Below are 18,624 nucleotides of genomic sequence, written 5' to 3'. Positions count from 1 at the left end.
TCCACAGGTTGCTTCCGCACAATACGTCGGAAAGTATGCCAAAGCGAACAATTGTATATCTTTCCAATTAGGAATATTACCACGGACTTTGTTAAAAATTCTCAAACACATCAAAAATTTACAGGAAATTGTAGGTATTTGCTGCAGGATTATGCTGCGCTTTACTCTGCTTTGCTGAACGAGTTGGTTTTTCCTGAAACCTTAACGTTTTTCACCACCTTTTGCCTTATTCTGCACACGAAATGCAGTATTAATCCACTCAATAAAATACGATCCTTTTACATTAATCAAATATTTATCTTTAATTCGGATAATTTCAATATTAAGTTGAATTCACACATTTATATCTGCAATGTTTCACTTATTTGTATCCAGCTGAATATAATCAATTTGATTTCATACTAAGATTTAAGCAAAGCTATAAACTTCAAAAATCCACTGCAAACACAGACTATAAAAGGACAGCTAAGTCAAAATGGATTTCACATTGGTTGGAATTTAGACATAGGGTATTGTAAAGTTTTGTATTATTTATTTGAATAGCTTCTTTGTAGAGCTCAAAAGAGAAAAAAATCACCAGCAACTTTTCAAGATTTGGATATATAATGAAAAAATATGTATGTTGCCAAAACGGTGGTGGTTTTTTGACAGATTGGCGATCATGCCATATCGCCATCCTGCGTTTGCGGCGAATTAAATTTGGTGAATTTTCGCGGTGAAGGCTGCCGCACGTCCATTAGGATTCCCACTAGGGAATTCAAGGGTAGATACCATGCATTGATTCTAGGGATATTTCAATATAAATTACAATTCAATAGATCGAATACAATACAAACTATGGGTTGTAAATAAATTTAGAGATATACGTATTTACAAGGAGGAGAGGGGACGGGTGGCAGCCTACGCCGCGTAAACAACTGCTATTTGTCCTTTGTCCAAAGCCACCCCCGTATAAGGCAAAACAAAAACGACCCCACGAATCCTAAGAGAATGGAGGAGCTTGGGCGGAATTGGCAGAGGACCGACGTGAATTCCGGCGAAATGGAAAGTGGTAAATTGCTATATAATTATGAAATAGTGAAAAATAAAATGAACATATGAATGTCGTGTAGCTAATTTTATAATACAGCTTGCAACTGCTAAAGCACGGCCGGAAATGTTGAGAGGGGTATCAAAAGACGCGTTTTGACCTCGATATCATTAATCAATAAGCGGAAGTATTTTTTTCGGTAGTAGTGCAGTTTACGGTACCCACCATAAAGTTGGGCCAAGATTTTCGAGTGAGGTATCAAAAGACGCGTATTAATCTCGAGAACAAGAAATAAAATAAATTTTATCTCTGTCCGGAGATATTTGCAGTTGAAGTTGACGATTTTAATGTGGTTGTTGTTGTCTTTATACCCACAAAAAAAATTGTGCATCACCGCGGCGTTAGCCACAGTTATACCACACACCCGGACTTGGCATGGCGTAGCCCAGGGTTATTTTTTATAAGCGCGGCCGAAGGGCGCCAACGCAGAAAGGTGTTCTGCGCAAAAATACTATGGATCCCACCCCCAGTTTCGGAGGGACCCGGGATCTTTTTTCGGTTTTTCGTTAATATCTTTTGAACGGGTAAAAAAAGTTAACTTCCGCTTTCGGATTCTTGATCTAGACGTGAATACGCGTCTTCTGATACCTCACTCGAAAATTTTTGGCCCAAATTTCGGTGGGTACCGTAAACTGCACTATTACCATTTTTATACTCAGTTGAGCAGAGCTCACAGAGTATATTAAGTTTGATTGGATAACGGTTGGTTGTACATATATAAAAGAATCGAGATAGATATAGACTTCCATATATCAAAATCATCAGCATCAAAAAAAAATTCGATTGAGCCATGTCCGTCCGTCCGTCCGTCCGTCTGTCCGTTAACATGATAACTTGAGTAAATTTTGAGGTATCTTGATGAAATTTGGTATGTAGGTTCCTGAGCACTCATCTCCTGAGCACTCGGTTTCGAAAAACCGAAAAAGTGCGATAATTCATTACAAAAGACAGCTAAAGCGACGAAACTTGGTAGGTGAGTTGAACTTATGACGCAGAATAGAAAATTAGTAAAATTTTGGACAATGGGCGCGGCACCGCCCACTTTTAAAAGAAGGTAATTTAAAATTTTACAAGCTGTAATTTGGCAATCGTTGAAGATATCATGATGAAATTTGGCAGAAACGTTACTCCTATTACTATATATACGCTTAATAAAAATTAGCAAAATCGGAGAAGGACCACGCCCACTTTTAAAAAAAAAATTTTTTTTAAAGTAAAATTTTAACAAAAAATTTAATAACTTTACAGTATATAAGTAAATTATGTCAACATTCAACTCCAATAATGATATGGTGCAACAAAATACAAAAATAACAGAAAATTTTAAAATGGGCGTGGCTCCGCCCTTTTTCATTTAATTTGTCTAGGATACTTTTAACGCCATAAGTCGAACAAAAATTAAGCAATCCTTTCGAAATTTGGTAGGGGCATAGATTTTATGACGTTAACTGTTTTCTGTGAAAATGGGCGAAATCGGTTGATGTCACGCCCAGTTTTTATACACAGTCGTCCGTCTGTCCTACCGCATGGCCTTTAACACGATAACTTGAGCAAAAATCGACATATCTTTACTGAACTTAGTTCACGTGCTTACTTGAACTCACTTTATCTTGGTATGAAAAATTAACGAAATCCGACTATGACCACGCCCACTTTTTCGATATCGAAAATTACGAAAAATGAAAAAATGCCATAATTCTATACCAAATACGAAAAAAGGGATGAAACATGGTAAGGTAGTTGGATTGTTTTATTGACCCCAAATATAGCTTTAGCAAAAACTTTATAAAATGGTGTGACACCTACCATATTAAGTAGAAGAAAATGAAAAAGTTCTGCAGGGCGAAATAAAAAACCCTTAAAATCTTGGCAGGTATTACATATATAAATAAATTAGCGGTATCCAACAGATGATGTTCTGGGTCACCCTGGCCCACATTTTGGTCGATATCTTGAAAACGCCTTCACACCACTCCTTTTTAAAACTCTCACTAATACCTTTAATTTGATACCAATATCGTACAAACTCATTCTAGAGTCACCCCTGGTCCACCTTTATGGCGATATCTCGAAAAGGCGAACACCTATAGAACGAAGGTCCACTCCGTTTTAAAAATACTCATTAACACCTTTCATTTGATACCCATATCGTACAAACAAAGTCTAGAGTCACCCCTGATCCACCTTTATTGCGATACCTCGAAAAGGCGTCCACCTATAGAACTAAGTTCCACTCCCTTTTAAAATTCTTATTAACTCCTTTTGTTTGATACCCATATTGCATACCCACCTTTATGGCGATATCTCGAAACGGCGTCCACCTATGGAACTAAGGATTACTGCCTTTTAAAATACTCATTAACACGTTTCTTTTGATACCCATATTGTACAAACAACTTCTAGGGTCACCCCTGCTCCACCTTTATGGCGATATCTCGAAAGGCCTCCACCTATGGAACTAAGGATTACTCCCTTTTAAAATACTCATTAACACCTTTCTTTTGATAATCATATTGTACAAACAAATTCTAGGGTCACCCCTGGTCCACCTTTATGGCGATATCTCGAAAACGCGACCACCTATACAACAACCACCACTCCCTTTTAAAACCCTCATTAATACTTTTAATTTGATACCCATGTCGTACAAACAAAGTCTAGAGTCACCCCAGGTCAACCTTTATTGTGATACCTCGAAAAGGCGTCCACCTATAGAACTAAGGGCCACTCCGTTTTAAAATACTCATTAACTCCTTTCGTTTGATACCCATATTGCACGAACGAATTCTAGAGTCACCCCTGGCCCACCTTTATGGCGATATCTCGCAACGGCGTCCACCTATAGAACTAAGGCCCACTCCCTTTTAAAATACTCATTAACACCTTTCGTTTGATACCCATATTGTACAAACAAATTCTAGGGTCACCCCTGGTCCACCTTTATGGCGATATCTCGAAACGGCGTCCACCTATGGAAGTAAGAATTACTCCCTTTTAAATACTCATTAACACCTTTCGTTTGATACCCATATCGTACAAACGCATTCTAGAGTCACCCCTGGTCCACCGTTATGGCGATATCTCGAAAAGGCGACCACCTATACAACAACCACCACTCCCTTTTAAAACCCTCATTAATACCTTTAATTTGATACCCATATCGTACAAACACATTCTAGAATCACGCTTGGTCCACCTTTATGGCGATATTTCGAAACGGCATCCACCTATAGAACTAAGGCCCACTCCCTTTTAAAATACTCATTAACACCATTCGTTTGATACCCATATTGTACAAACAAATTCTAGGGTCACCCCTGGTCCACCTTTGTGGCGATATCTCGAAACGGCGTCCACCTATGGAACTAAGGATTACTCCCTTTTAAAATACTCATTAACACCTTTCATTTGATACCCATATCGTAGAAACGCATTCTAGAGTCAACCCTGATCCACCTTTATGGCTATATCCCTAAATGGCGTCCACCTATAGAACTATGGCCCACTCCCTCATAAAATACTCTTTAATGCCTTTCATTTGATACACATTCCAGGGTTTCTCTCGTTTCATTTTCCTACATGGTTATTTTCCCTTATGTTGTCACCGTAGCTCTCAACTGAGTATGTAATGTTCGGTTACACCCGAACTTAACCTTCCTTACTTGTTTCTTTTAGTGAAAGTTATTGGCAAAAAAAATTGATGCGAAAGACCCTTATGTGTGATGACACCAATAAGAAATTGACACAAAATTGGAATTGACAGAAAATTGTCAACTTCCATTGCAAATATCTCTAGACAAAAATAAACAAACGAATCTTCACTTTGGGACTATTAACATCGAGGGCAAACGCATATTTTGATACCTTTTCCGACGTGTTTTAACACTTAAGTTCTGTCGTATATAATTACCGGAGACTTTCCTGTAACTCATGCGTGTACTGTAGACCCACATGCATAGAAATACTGAGGCTATGACATTTAATGCTGTTGTTGTGCTATGCATATTACGGAAATCCTTCGCTTAATTTCGCCCAGTCTAATTGGGACGTCTGCGGAGCAAGCTTCAATGGATGCGCCCTTTTTAGCTAATTCATCCGGTTTTTCATTCCCATCTATTCCCATATCCCCTTTTACCCAATATATGTAGATGTATACTTCTCCCTGTCCCGATTCTCTCCAGGGACTGCTTACACTATAACACGCATTTAGATGCTGTGATATGCGAGATTATTGCCTTAATTGCTGCTTGACTGTTAACACGGTTGCAGCTTAAGCTATTCTCTTCCAGTGTTTGTACTGCTTTCGTTACGGCTACTATTTCCGCTTGGAAAATGCTACAGTAATCCGGCAACCTGTAGGATCTGTTTATTTGCGGATCAGCACAGTATACCCCAGACCCTACTCCTTCCACTACTTTGGAACCATCTGTGTACACATGTATCGCCTCGTCCGCCATTTGAGCACCCTTGCACCAACCGCCCTCGAAGCGCAGATAGGGAATCAGATAGTCTGTTCGTCTTGTGATTGATGACGCTATACTACTATGGCCATATTTCTCAGGACCGGGGTCAGGAGACGGACCCGGATTGGATTCAATGTAAGAGAATATGGAGCAGTGCTGCTACAAGGAGCTGCTGGGAGGATGACAATTTGTGCGAGGGACGAAACAAATTAAATGGGGTCACACTGAAATGACAGTCCTTGGCCGGGAAAAATCCCGAGTCGCTCCGGTACATAGAACCGACTGCCTTGGGAAGCGAGGGATCCCGTAATGCTAAGCATCGATAGTATGCATACCCCTCTAATTTTTTGAGGTGTGTTGTTTTTGTGTGATTTTCCGCCAAACAAGAACTCCATAGCATAGAATAGGGCTTACAATCGCTGTAAAAACCACGTATAACCCAGCATTCTTTTACATGCATAGAGTGCCGTTGAGGCCTTCTTGACCCTCTCCTCCACGTTGAGCTTCCATGAGTGATTACTGTCTAGGATGATTCCTAGATATTTTGGGCAAGGTTTCTCCTGTAAGGTCACCCCTCCTAACTTAGGACTGGTCCAATTTGGGACCTTGTACCTCTTTGTAAACAAGACCATATCCGTCTTCTCCGCATTGACTTTCAACCCGACATTAGATGCCCAGGTATAACTGTATCCTGAAGCACCCGATCCATCAAAGAACTAATCGTTGGAAGGCACTTTCCACTTATGACAATTGCAACGTCATCTGCGTAAGCCGTAAGTTTTACGGGTCCCTCATCGAATCGCCTGAGCATTTGGTTGATGACCAGCGTCCATAGCAGAGGTGATGTTGTTGTTGTTGTTGTAGCGATAAGGTTGCTCCCCGAAGGCTTTGGGGAGTGTTATCGATGTGATGGTCCTTTGCCGGATACAGATCCTAACCCGCTAGGGTAGCAGAGGTGATAGCTCCCCTCCCTGCGGCGTACCCCTGCCCCCTGATTTCGTGGCCTCGTACAATCCCCATTGTGATGTAATCTTCCTGCACTTTAACATGCAGCCGATTGAAGGCTTAGAACTTGAAAAATATAAAAACCCCTTAAAATATACAGTAAAATTAGTCCTATTCAAATCATTTTTATTTCAGTCTTTTAACCATTGGAAAAACCAGGTGCGATCCAGGGCGAGGAAAAACAAAGCCAATCGATTGGTAACGGGACGAGGACCGTTGGTAGAAGAAGATGTTTCTGAGAGTGAGCAAAGGGCATTAAATGCCATCGGTGTGGCGGTAGTACTTGGGGAACCAGGCGTACCAACTATTGGTGCAGAGGTATGACTTTACTCCCATAAAATGTATATGAATAAAAAACTAACATTCTTCCTTGATTTTTTTTAGACTGAAATTGTAATTACATGCGACCCTCTCAGTCCACCGGTTGAGTTCGATGAACCCATTATTGAGACCCCGTCCCCATCATGTCACCCTTTTAGTCCACCGGGTGAGGTACATGACGCCATTGTTGGGACTCCGACCACTTCACGTCGCCGCAACAAATCATCGTCAACTTCTGAAGAGATGTTTTCTAAGATGATGGAAAGTATTCAACGGAACAACTATTTCGGCAAGAGTCACTGAACTGCATGACAGAGTTTTGCGCTGCTATGAACAACATGGCCAATGCAGTATTGTCCCTTACGCGATCCCAAATCAACAACTAGGGATGAAGTGAAATGAAAATTCTGAGAAAAAAGTTTGGCAAACAATTTTAAAACAAAGTTTATAGTTTTTGTATTGCATCTTAATACACAGTTTTTAACAAAATTATTTAAAATAATTTTACTGAAGAAGAAATTAGTGAAGATTGCAAAAATAAGGTGGTCCAATATTTATTTTCGGTAATTACTTTTGTTAAATTACCAAAAATTACTTCTTTTTAAATAATTTCGCAAAATTTTTTATGAAAATGTACCTGAAAATACAATAAAAGTAGATTTGTAGCTCATTGAATTCTAGTACAATAAAATACTATTCTTACGCCGCTAACCAAATTACCTGAAGCTTAACTTTTTTATTTATTTATTATTTAATTTTTTGTATTTATAATTTATTTTTACGTATATTTTCATAAAAAAAAAGCGAAATATTCAAGCGAATTAGATTTTCGTGATATGCTGTATGTTACGAATAAAATAGTTTTAAATTTTGTATATCATCACATGAGCACCCTTGCACATGTATATTAAATATAAGACTGCTCAGTACCTCTAATTATTATTATTATTTTTTTTTAATGATCGTAAAGCTTGAAGCCATTTCTGTTTTTAATATACGTAATATTTCTATACGCCGTTACATAATTATAAGGTCACTCGTATTTTTTTAATTTTGCCTATACTTCCGTTTCAATTTTCATTTGTGTCTTAATTAATTTCAAGTTAATAGCCGTGTAAATTTACGTTCAAAATGTTTTTTAAATTGAAAAAAATATCGAGCGTAGATTTATACGGCTATTAACTTGCAATTAATTTAGACAAAAATGAAAATTGCAACGGAAGTATAAGCAAAATTACAACATGACAATACATATACATTGAATATTGTAAGCGACTGTCAGTTTTTTAAATCAGCGGATTCATATAAGCGTAGAACAACCTTGTAAAGCTTATAAACAGTATAAAGTGTGTAAACTTCTATGAAGTGGCTTTTATAAGTTGAAATGAATTCCCTGAATATTTTTATATTCATTTAGGTATTTTTGATATCATATGTAAGCAATTTTTTTTTCATCAAGGATTTTTTAAAAACTGTCATTTTATATACCGGTTGTGAATTTGTTATTGTATTGTTTTTCTATTTCTGTACTTTGATATACTATGTGCTTTTTAGCAATATAAAAGAAGTATTACATACATCTAAGCTAAAAATAATAGTAGATAAATCCGATGTTTCCTTTATCAAAATGAAATATTTAAAGGCTTGAAGCCATTTTTTTTCTTTATGTAGTTAAGATATTACTATTGAATTGAAATAACCTGTTGAGTTGTAGGCCAATATTTTGAAACAAAAACTTAGTTAAATTTTATATTCTAATTTTATTCGGTCAATATTTCGGCTACAGTGTGAGACCATCTTCGGAACCTGAATAAGCAATAAGACAATTAAAACAATAAGTGACTGTGTTTAATAATATAATTTTTATTTATTATATAATATAATATTTATCAAAAATGGAATTGAAATGTTTAACCTTAAAGCTATGAATAATAAAGCTGTTTTCAAAAGCATTTCATTTTATTTTTCTATTTCATTGAAAATATACAAATTTGTAAGCTATACCAAATTTGTTACGTCTAACTTTTTTTTAAATGTATTCTTATAAGCCACCCAGTGGGAAACTGAGTAATGCATTACCTTTTTCATCAATGAAAAGAAGCATGAAGCAGTAATCAATGAAAATATCTTTGAAAAAGCAAGCGAATGTATAAAATGTAATGTATGCTGTAAGGTTTATGTCATATGCATTACTTTCGTATGACATCGCTGTAGAAAAATTCATGCCTGTTTTCGTTCATAGCTTACATTGCCAAAAATTACTTTGTGAACGAAAACATGCATGAACTTTCTACAGCGATGTCATACGAAAGTAATGCATATGACATAAACCTTACAGCATACATTACATTTTATACATTCGCTTGCTTTTTCAAAGATGTTTTCATTGAATACTGCTTCATGCTTCTTTTTATACTCAGTTGAGCAGAGCTCACAGAGTATATTAAGTTTGATTGGATAACGGTTGGTTGTACATATATAAAGGAATCGAGATAGATATAGACTTCCATATATCAAAATAATCAGGATCGAAAAAAAATTTGATTGAGCCATGTCCGTCCGTCCGTCCGTCCGTCCGTCCGTTAACACGATAACTTGAGTAAATTTTGAGGTATCTTGATGAAATTTGGTATGTAGGTTACTGAGCACTCATCTCAGATCGCTATTTAAAATGAACGATATCGGACTATAACCACGCCCACTTTTTCGATATCGAAAATTTCGAAAAACCGAAAAAGTGCGATAATTCATTACAAAACACCGATAAAGCGACGAAACTGGGTAGATTAGTTGAACTTATGACGCAAATATAAAATTTATGTCATATGCATTACTTTCGTATGACATCGCTGTAGAAAAATTCATGCCTGTTTTCGTTCATAGCTTACATTGCCAAAAATTACTTTGTGAACGAAAACATGCATGAACTTTCTACATCGATGTCATACGAAAGTAATGCATATGACATAAACCTTACAGCATACATTACATTTTATACATTCGCTTGCTTTTTCAAAGATGTTTTCATTGAATACTGCTTCATGCTTCTTTTTATACTCAGTTGAGCAGAGCTCACAGAGTATATTAAGTTTGATTGGATAACGGTTGGTTGTACATATATAAAGGAATCGAGATAGATATAGACTTCCATATATCAAAATAATCAGGATCGAAAAAAAATTTGATTGAGCCATGTCCGTCCGTCCGTCCGTCCGTTAACACGATAACTTGAGTAAATTTTGAGGTATCTTGATGAAATTTGGTACGTAGGTTACTGAGCACTCATCTCAGATCGCTATTTAAAATGAACGATATCGGACTATAACCACGCCCACTTTTTCGATATCGAAAATTTCGAAAAACCGAAAAAGTGCGATAATTCATTACAAAAGACCGATAAAGCGACGAAACTGGGTAGATTAGTTGAAATTATGACGCAAAATATAAAATTAGTAAAATTTTGGACAATGGGCGTGGCACCGCCCACTTTTTAAAGAAGGTAATTTAAAATTTTTTCATTCTGTAATTTGGCAGTCGTTGAAGATATCATGATGAAGTTTGGCAGGAACGTTACTCTTATTACTGTATGTACGCTTAATAAAAATTAGCAAAATCGGAGAAGGACCACGCCCACTTTTAAAAAAAATTTTTGTTTAAAGTAAAATTTTAACAAAAAATTTAATATCTTTACAGTATATAAGTAAATTATGTCAAAATTCAACTCCAGTAATGATATGGTGCAACAAAATACAAAAATAAAAGAAAATTTAAAAATGGGCGTGGCTCCGCCCTTTTTCATTTAATTTGTCTAGGATACTTTTAATGCCATAAATCGAACAAAAATTAACCAATCCTTTTGAAATTTGGTAGGGGCATAGATTTTATGGCGTTAAATGTTTTCTGTGAAAATGGGCGAAATCGGTTGATGCCACGCCCAGTTTTTATACACAGTCGTCCGTCTGTCCTTCCGCATGGCCGTTAACACGATAACTTGAGCAAAAATCGATATATCTTTACTAAACTCAGTTCACGTATTTATCTGAACCCACTTTACCTTGGTATGAAAAATGAACGAAATCCGACTATGACCACGCCCACTTTTTCGATATCGAAAATTGCGAAAAATGAAAAAAATTCCATAATTCTATACCAAATACGAAAAAAGGATGAAACATGGTAAGGTAATTGGATTGTTTTATTGACGCGAAATATAACTTTAGAAAAAACTTTATAAAATGGTTGTGACACCTACCATATTAAGTAGAAGAAAATGAAAAAGTTCTGCAGGGCGAAATAAAACACCCTTAAAATCTTGCCAGGTATTACATATATAAATAAATTAGCGGTATCCAACCGATAATGTTCTGGGTCACCCTAGTCCACATTTTGGTCGATATCTGGAAAACGCCTTCACATATACAACTACCACCACTCCCTTTTAAAACTCTCATTAATACCTTTAATTTGATACCCATATCGTACAAACTCATTCTAGAGTCACCCCTGGTCCACCTTTATGGCGATATCTCGAAAAGGCGTCCACCTATAGAACTAAGCCCCACACCCTTTTAAAATACTCATTAACACCTTTCTTTTGATACCCATATTGTACAAACAAATTCTAGGGTCACCCCTGCTCCACCTTTATGGCGATATCTCGAAACGGCGTCCACCTATGGAACTAAGGAATACTCCCTTTTAAAATACTCATTATCACCTTTCTTTTGATGTCCATATTGTACAAACAAATTCTAGGGTCACCCCTGGTCCACCTTTATGGCGATATCTCGAAAATGCGACCACCTATACAACAACCACCACTCCCTTTTAAAATCCTCATTAATACCTTTAATTAGATATCCATATCGTACAAACACATTCTAGAGTCACCCCTGATCCACTTTTATGGCGATATTTCGAAACGGCATCCACCTATAGAACTAAGGCCCACTCCCTTTTAAAATACTCATTAACACCATTCGTTTGATGCCCATATTGTACAAACAAATTCTAGGGTCACCCCTGGTCCACCTTTATGGCGATATCTCGAAACGGCGTCCACCTATGGAACTAAGGATTACTCCCTTTTAAAATACTCATTAACACCTTTCGTTTGATGCCCATATTGTACAAACAAATTCTAGGGTCACCCCTGGTCCACCTTTATGACGATATCTCGAAACGGCGTCCACCTATAGAACTAAGGCCCACTCCCTTTTAAAATACTCATTAACACCTTTCGTTTGATGCCCATATTGTACAAACGCATTCTAGAGTCACCCCTGGTCCATCTTTACGGCGATATCTCGAAAAGGCGTCCATCTATAGAACTTAGGTCCACGCCCTTTTAAAATACTCATTGATACCTTTCATTTGATACCCATATCGTACAAACGCATTCTAGAGTCAACCCTGATCCACCTTTATGGCTATATCCCTAAATGGCGTCCACCTATAGAACTATGGCGCACTCCCTCATAAAATACTCTTTAATGCCTTTCATTTGATACACATGTCATACCAACACATTCCAGGGTTTCCCTCGGTTCATTTTCCTACATGGTTATTTTCCCTTATGTTGTCACCATAGCTCTCAACTGAGTATGTAATGTTCGGTTACACCCGAACTTAACCTTCCTTACTTGTTATTGATGAAAAAGGTAATACATTACCCACTTTCCCACTGGGTAGTGGCTACGGCTTACATCCCCAGAGCGTTTAGGCAGCTCTGACGTGCCCTTCTACCTTCGGCGTAATACTCCGTCGATGCAAATGAAGTGGCCGTGCCTGCATCACCAGGAGCTGTGCTTTCTGCCATTACATCCTCTGACAGAGTAATGCCACGTTTTATTAGAACGTTGTGCAATATACCACACGTATAAATAATAAAAGCGGCATTTCTGTGGGTGTACCTGAGAACGCGCTCTTTGGACAAGCACCTAAAGCGTGACTTTAGTACCCCATAGGCTCGCTCTATTAGGTTTCTTGCCTTGACGTGTACCTTGTTATACCGTTCTTCATTGTCTGACGAAGGGGTTCCTATTGGAGTAAGCAGCCACGGTTCCAATGGGTAGCCTGAGTCCCCCAAGAGCCATGTGAAGGACCCCGAAACATGCTCCCTTATGAGCTTAATACGTACTGGCGATGTCGTCCATATACCGGCGTCGTGGCATGAGCCAGGAAATCGCGCGTTAGGTTGGCGGAAAATAAGCTCATCATCGCAAATCTATGAATAACGTTATTTAATTGTAAATACTTCAACGTGTTTTTTTGGAAGCATGCATTTTGTATACTTACAGCTTCAACGTTCACGCTGTAGTAACCCTTCCTGTTCATGTAATCGTGAGGCACTACACCAACAGTCGAAGACGATGGCGCAATTATGGCAACATATGTGCAGTCAATAGCACCTATTACGCCTTTAATTCCAAATTTGCTATGAAAACTAAAAAAGCTTGAATTAAGGTAATCCTGTAAATGTTAAACCCAAATTACCCTCTTTTAATGCTGTTGTAATGCTCAGCCGTGTTTGGAAAACTAATTTCAGCATTTTTATGCTCAAACACTAGCCTACAAATATCTTTGATGTTCCTGGAAACGGAAGATTGGCCAACAGCTACAAAATGGCTGTTTCCAACGCAGCTTTGGTATGAACCATTGGCTAGGAAATAAAGCACTGAAATAAGCGTTTTATAAATGCTTTTTCCTTACTCGTATCTCAAACGGAATTCTCGAGTTCCGCACATAGTTGTCATGCGGCTTTAACTCTTGAATAAGTTCCCAGCCCAGCGTCTTGGGAAATCTCAAAAACCTCTGGAAAGTTTCTTCCTGCAGCAAAAAAGGGTCTTCCCTGTCCCGCAAACTAGCCAGCTTAAGCCTGCGGAAATTTCTACATCGCAAACAACCAGAACTTTTATAAATAATGCTTTTAATTAATAGTTTTTGTAAACAAAAGTTTTGGCAATGAATAATAGCATAAACAAGTTACTAGTTTCACCAAAACTTTCGTAAACTATGGTTTATCAATAAAAAACTATTAATTACCAAAGTTTTTTACGCTGTAACACTATTACCTTTCCTCATTTTTACGTTTTTGTAAAATTAGATACAAAATATACGTTTCTTCCTCCATGTTTTGGTTTTTGTGACCGACTGTAAACCACCTCACAAAATAGTGACTCTTTGTTTGAGACTTGAGATGGGAGATAGTTTGCTGAATACCAGATTGTCTCAAAACTAAATTTGACCACGAAATGTCTCTATTAGTGACTAGAGACAGCTTACAGAATTTACCTATTAGTGCGTTATCTACAATTCTCACTAAGCAGCGCTCCAGATTAAGCAGTAACACAATAAATTATTTACTTATAATTAAGCTCAATAATATTTTACTGGAAAAAGTAAATTTCTAAAAGTTCTATTCAAGTTTTACTAAATTGTCGCATGAATCTCTTTTAAATATTTTATATTTGCTTTGAATTCATGTTTTTAAGTTTATTTTCATTTTCTTGTACCTACTTGTAATTTTTCATTTACTGAATTTGGTTTTGAATTGCATATGTATGTATGCACGTATGTATATGAAGTGAATTGATATTTTAATAAATGGAAATATTTATAAAGATGTAGTTCCCTTTCTTGTACTTTGTTCATTTCAAAAAGAATAAAAGAAAACTTTGTTTTTCATGTGAATGTATCTATCTACTATTTTTACATTTGATGTCATCATAATAGAAATACGCTGTATCCATACTTAATCCTGTTGTGTATGTATGTACATGCATAATACATAACTACCTGCTACTGTTGAGAAGTTTTTTAAATCGGATATTTACATTTAAGAATGGTATACGGTAGCTACAGTAGGCATAATGTTTTGAGGGTTAGTATTTGCGTGAAAAACTTTAGGTAAATAAATTTATTTCAAAAAAACATATTAGAATCATACATATAAGTATGCTTGCATATTCACATTGGTAGCATATCTATATATATATATATGTATATTATGGTGTGCCAAACAAATTTTATTTTATTTTTGATATAGTGAAAATATAGTACAGGACATCCGAATAGCTAAAAAAAATAAATACCTGGCTCGTTTACCTCCGAGGAGATTTATATCGAGTTTCTCTTCCAATTTGCGTCGTGCTTCTTTTCAATTTTACCTACAAATTGGCGGGACTCCGAACGGGATCTGCATAGCAGATGAATTTTCGCTGATAAGGCTGTGTGTCAGTCGATAACATTTTACTCAATGGAAAAATGAGATGTAAAAATTTTCCATTTTGGTGAAAAATTTTCGATTTAGATGTGCTAATCCACATGCAAAGAATTTATTTTGTCTTACATTTAGTTTTTTACGCACGCTTTTCACATGCATTTCTACTTTTCGTATGTTTTTGGTTTGTTGGTGCTTGAGAAGCTACTATTTTTTTGCATTTCTGAAACAAAATATATACACGAGCACACAAAAATAATTGTGAAATTTTACCTAGCGATTATCAATATTTTACCCAGCCTCATTGGCTAGGGAAAATTCTGACGTTCGTATTCACCACGATAAGTATCAAAATTTTCCTCCGGTTTGTCAAAATTTTCCTTTTTCATGCGATTGGCCCAGGGTCTAAGTTTTTCATCGCAGAAATACCCTCAGATTGTTTGCGAAACTACCCTAACTAACTATGTAGGTATAATTGAGAAAACTCTTTTTGATATTGCTTTGCCCGGGACTAACCCACACTTTTTATATTTGTATAGAAAAAATAAGGTCGGTATGAAACTCTTCTAAACATAAAACAATAAATAAAAATTTGAAATTTTATACGGCTATATTTTTAGATGCCTTGAAAAACTTTTTCATTATTACAACACCCACCCCAATGTACATATGTATATGCATTTGTATAAGTTCTCATTAATGATAATTTTGTATGTACTTGTACCTACTCCTCTAGACGATCGCAATACATATAAATTAGAAATAAATTCTAGTAAATTGTTCAGTTTTGTTAAATTCTTATTCCAAAAATAGTAACTTTTCTTTGCGTTAAGAGGGGATAACCCTTTATTGCTTAATGTATGAGAACATTTAAAAAATATTTTTTAAATTTATTTACAATTTATCTCAAAATTAATTAATGAAATTTTTCACATATTACTTATAAAAAAAATATTCTTTTCATTATTTAAAGATTGTTTATTTTACAACATCATATTGATTTTCAAACGAACGATCGCGATCGATCTTTTTAAAACGAGAAAATATTTGAGTTTTGCAGTGGTTGCTCACAAATAACGATCGATATTAAAAAATGGAATCACCACGCTTGAAAATAAGTTTAGTCGCTCGTATTAGTTTGTGAAAATTGTTGTATCTTGTGAGATATTGTTTATTCATTCGTAGGCAAATTCGATTTCTCACTCGCGAGAGCCAAGCACTCAATTTTAATTGAGCGATAAGTTGTTCGATAGATCGTATTTTGAGCGTTCTCCGCACCCTGTTTTTTTTATATGTCCACTGACGCAAATTTTACCAGGGCTGTGGTATAAATCTTTTTCTTTGACAGCCTTCAAGGATGTTATCTTGATAACTTCCATGGAAACTACAACTGTGAGGTATGCAAATTATTGATTTTTGATTTGTCATTAAATTTGGGCAGGTCTAATGAAGCTGTCTTTAATGTCGTTTGCGACATTTTTAGGGCTACTGTTTAAAGGTTTATTAATTTATTTTTAATTATTTGTTGCTCTTCCTCAGCTTTGGGTTTGATTTTGAGTAAAATGTGCTAAAGTGGATGTGGATTGGAGGAAACAATTATAGATACGATCTTGGACGGGTTTTAGTTGCCTGTACTTATGCTTCATATATTTCTTTAGTATTGTAGCTATTGTAATGATCAATAGCCCGATTATGCAAAGCAAAACGGCTAGCCAAACATCTGGAATATTTGGTGTAATTCTTGTCTCTGGTATGAGACTCTTCTAAACACAAAACAACAAATAAAAATTTGAAATTTTATACGGCTATATTTTTAGATGCCGTGAAAAACTTTTTCATTATAACAACACCCACCCCAATGTACACATGTATATGCATTTGTATAAGTTCTCATTAATGATAATTTTGTATGTACTTGGGACCTACTCCTCTAGACGATCGCAATACATATAAATTAGAAATAAATTCAAGTAAATTGTTTAGTTTTGTTAAATTCTTATTACAAAAATAGTAACTTTTCTTTGCGTTAAGAGGGGATAACCCTTTATTGCTTAATGTATGAGAACATTTAAACATAATTTTTTAAATTTATTTACAATTTATCTCAAAATTAATTAATGAAATTTTTCACACATTACTTATAAAAAAATATTCTTTTCATTATTTAAAGATTGTTTATTTTACATCATCATATTGATTTTCAAACGAACGATCGCGATCGATCTTTTTAAAACGAGAAAATATTTGAGTTTTTCCAGTGGATGCTCGCAAATAACGATCGATACCAAAAAATCGAATCACCACGCTTGAAAAGAAGTTGTGTCGCTCGTATTAGTTTGTGAAAATTGTTGTATCTTGTGAGAGGTTGTTTATTCATTCGTAGGCAAATTCGATTTCTCACTCGCGAGAAATGCCAAGCACTCAATTTTAATTGAGCGATAAGTTGTTCGATAGATCGTATTTTGAGCGTTCTCCGCACCCTGTTTTTTTTTATATGTCCACTGACGCAAATTTTACCAGGGCTGTGGTATAAATATTTTTCTTTGACAGCCTTCAAGGATGTTATCCTGATAACTTCCATGGAAACTACAACTGTGAGGTATGCAAATTATTGATTTTTGATTTGTCATTAAATTTGGGCAGGTCTAATGAAGCTGCCTTTATTGTCGTTTGCGACATTTTTAGGGCTACTGTTTAAAGGTTTATTAATTTATTTTTAATTATTTGTTGCTCTTCCTCAGCTTTGGGTTTGATTTTGAGTAAAATGTGCTAAAGTGGATGTGGATTGGAGGAAAAAATTATAGATACGATCTTGGACGGGTTTTAGTTGCCTGTACTTATGCTTCATATATTTCTTTAGTATTGTAGCTATTGTAATGATCAATAGCCCGATTATGCAAAGCAAAAGGGCTAGCCAAACATCTGGAATGTTTGGCGTAATTCTTGTCTCCGGTTCAGCTGGTGGTTCATATTTTATTAGTCTATTCTCTGGTACTTCAGTATTTTCTTTCCCTATTTCGTATCAGGCAATCGGTATCAGGGTGATGTGGGCAATCTTTGTCTACCAAGCCATGTTGAATTTTTCCTATAATTATTTTGCCTGCTTCTGTGTGAAATGAACTAAATTTAATTGTTAATAAAAGTTTTGGTTTTATTCTTTATTATATGCATTCCATTTTACTTCATTATCTTTTTTTCTCTTATTTAATTAGCATTGTTATTAGTAAGAAAAAAAATCTTTATTCTTAAAGAAAAATTTTGTTAAATTTAACATTTCTAATTCAGATATTTCAAGTTTTCTTACAAAATTTTCAAAATATTAATTTTACAAAGTATTTAAAAAAAAATTTATTTCAATGTTTTTTTTTGTTTCTTCTATGCCACTTTGGGCTTCAAAAAAAATTTTTTTTCCATTTTTAGGCTGGATTTATGTCATTTTTCAAGGAAATTTTTAGAGATTTTGACAAATTACTTGAAAAATTTTATCACATTTAAGCAGTTGTATGAGGCATGACATTTTTAAT

At 35.7% G+C, this 18,624-nt stretch overlaps 1 protein-coding gene across 1 annotated transcript; it reads right to left on the bottom strand.

Annotated features, from left to right (window-relative positions):
- Positions 1-201: 201 nt before the first annotated feature.
- LOC137235384 (putative nuclease HARBI1) lies at positions 202-14,011 on the bottom strand. The gene is given in 6 exon segments (XM_067758367.1): positions 202-299; positions 12,625-13,105; positions 13,177-13,324; positions 13,375-13,589; positions 13,591-13,768; positions 13,953-14,011. Coding segments are annotated over 6 exon segments (1,179 nt in total).
- Positions 14,012-18,624: the final 4,613 nt, after the last annotated feature.

The sequence above is a fragment of the Eurosta solidaginis genome, chromosome X (genome assembly GCF_040869045.1).
Source record: "Eurosta solidaginis isolate ZX-2024a chromosome X, ASM4086904v1, whole genome shotgun sequence".
In the NCBI taxonomy this organism is placed as follows: Eukaryota; Metazoa; Arthropoda; class Insecta; order Diptera; family Tephritidae; genus Eurosta; species Eurosta solidaginis.
Note: the sequence above shows the minus strand (reverse complement) of the source record. Positions and strands in the feature narration are given on the sequence as shown.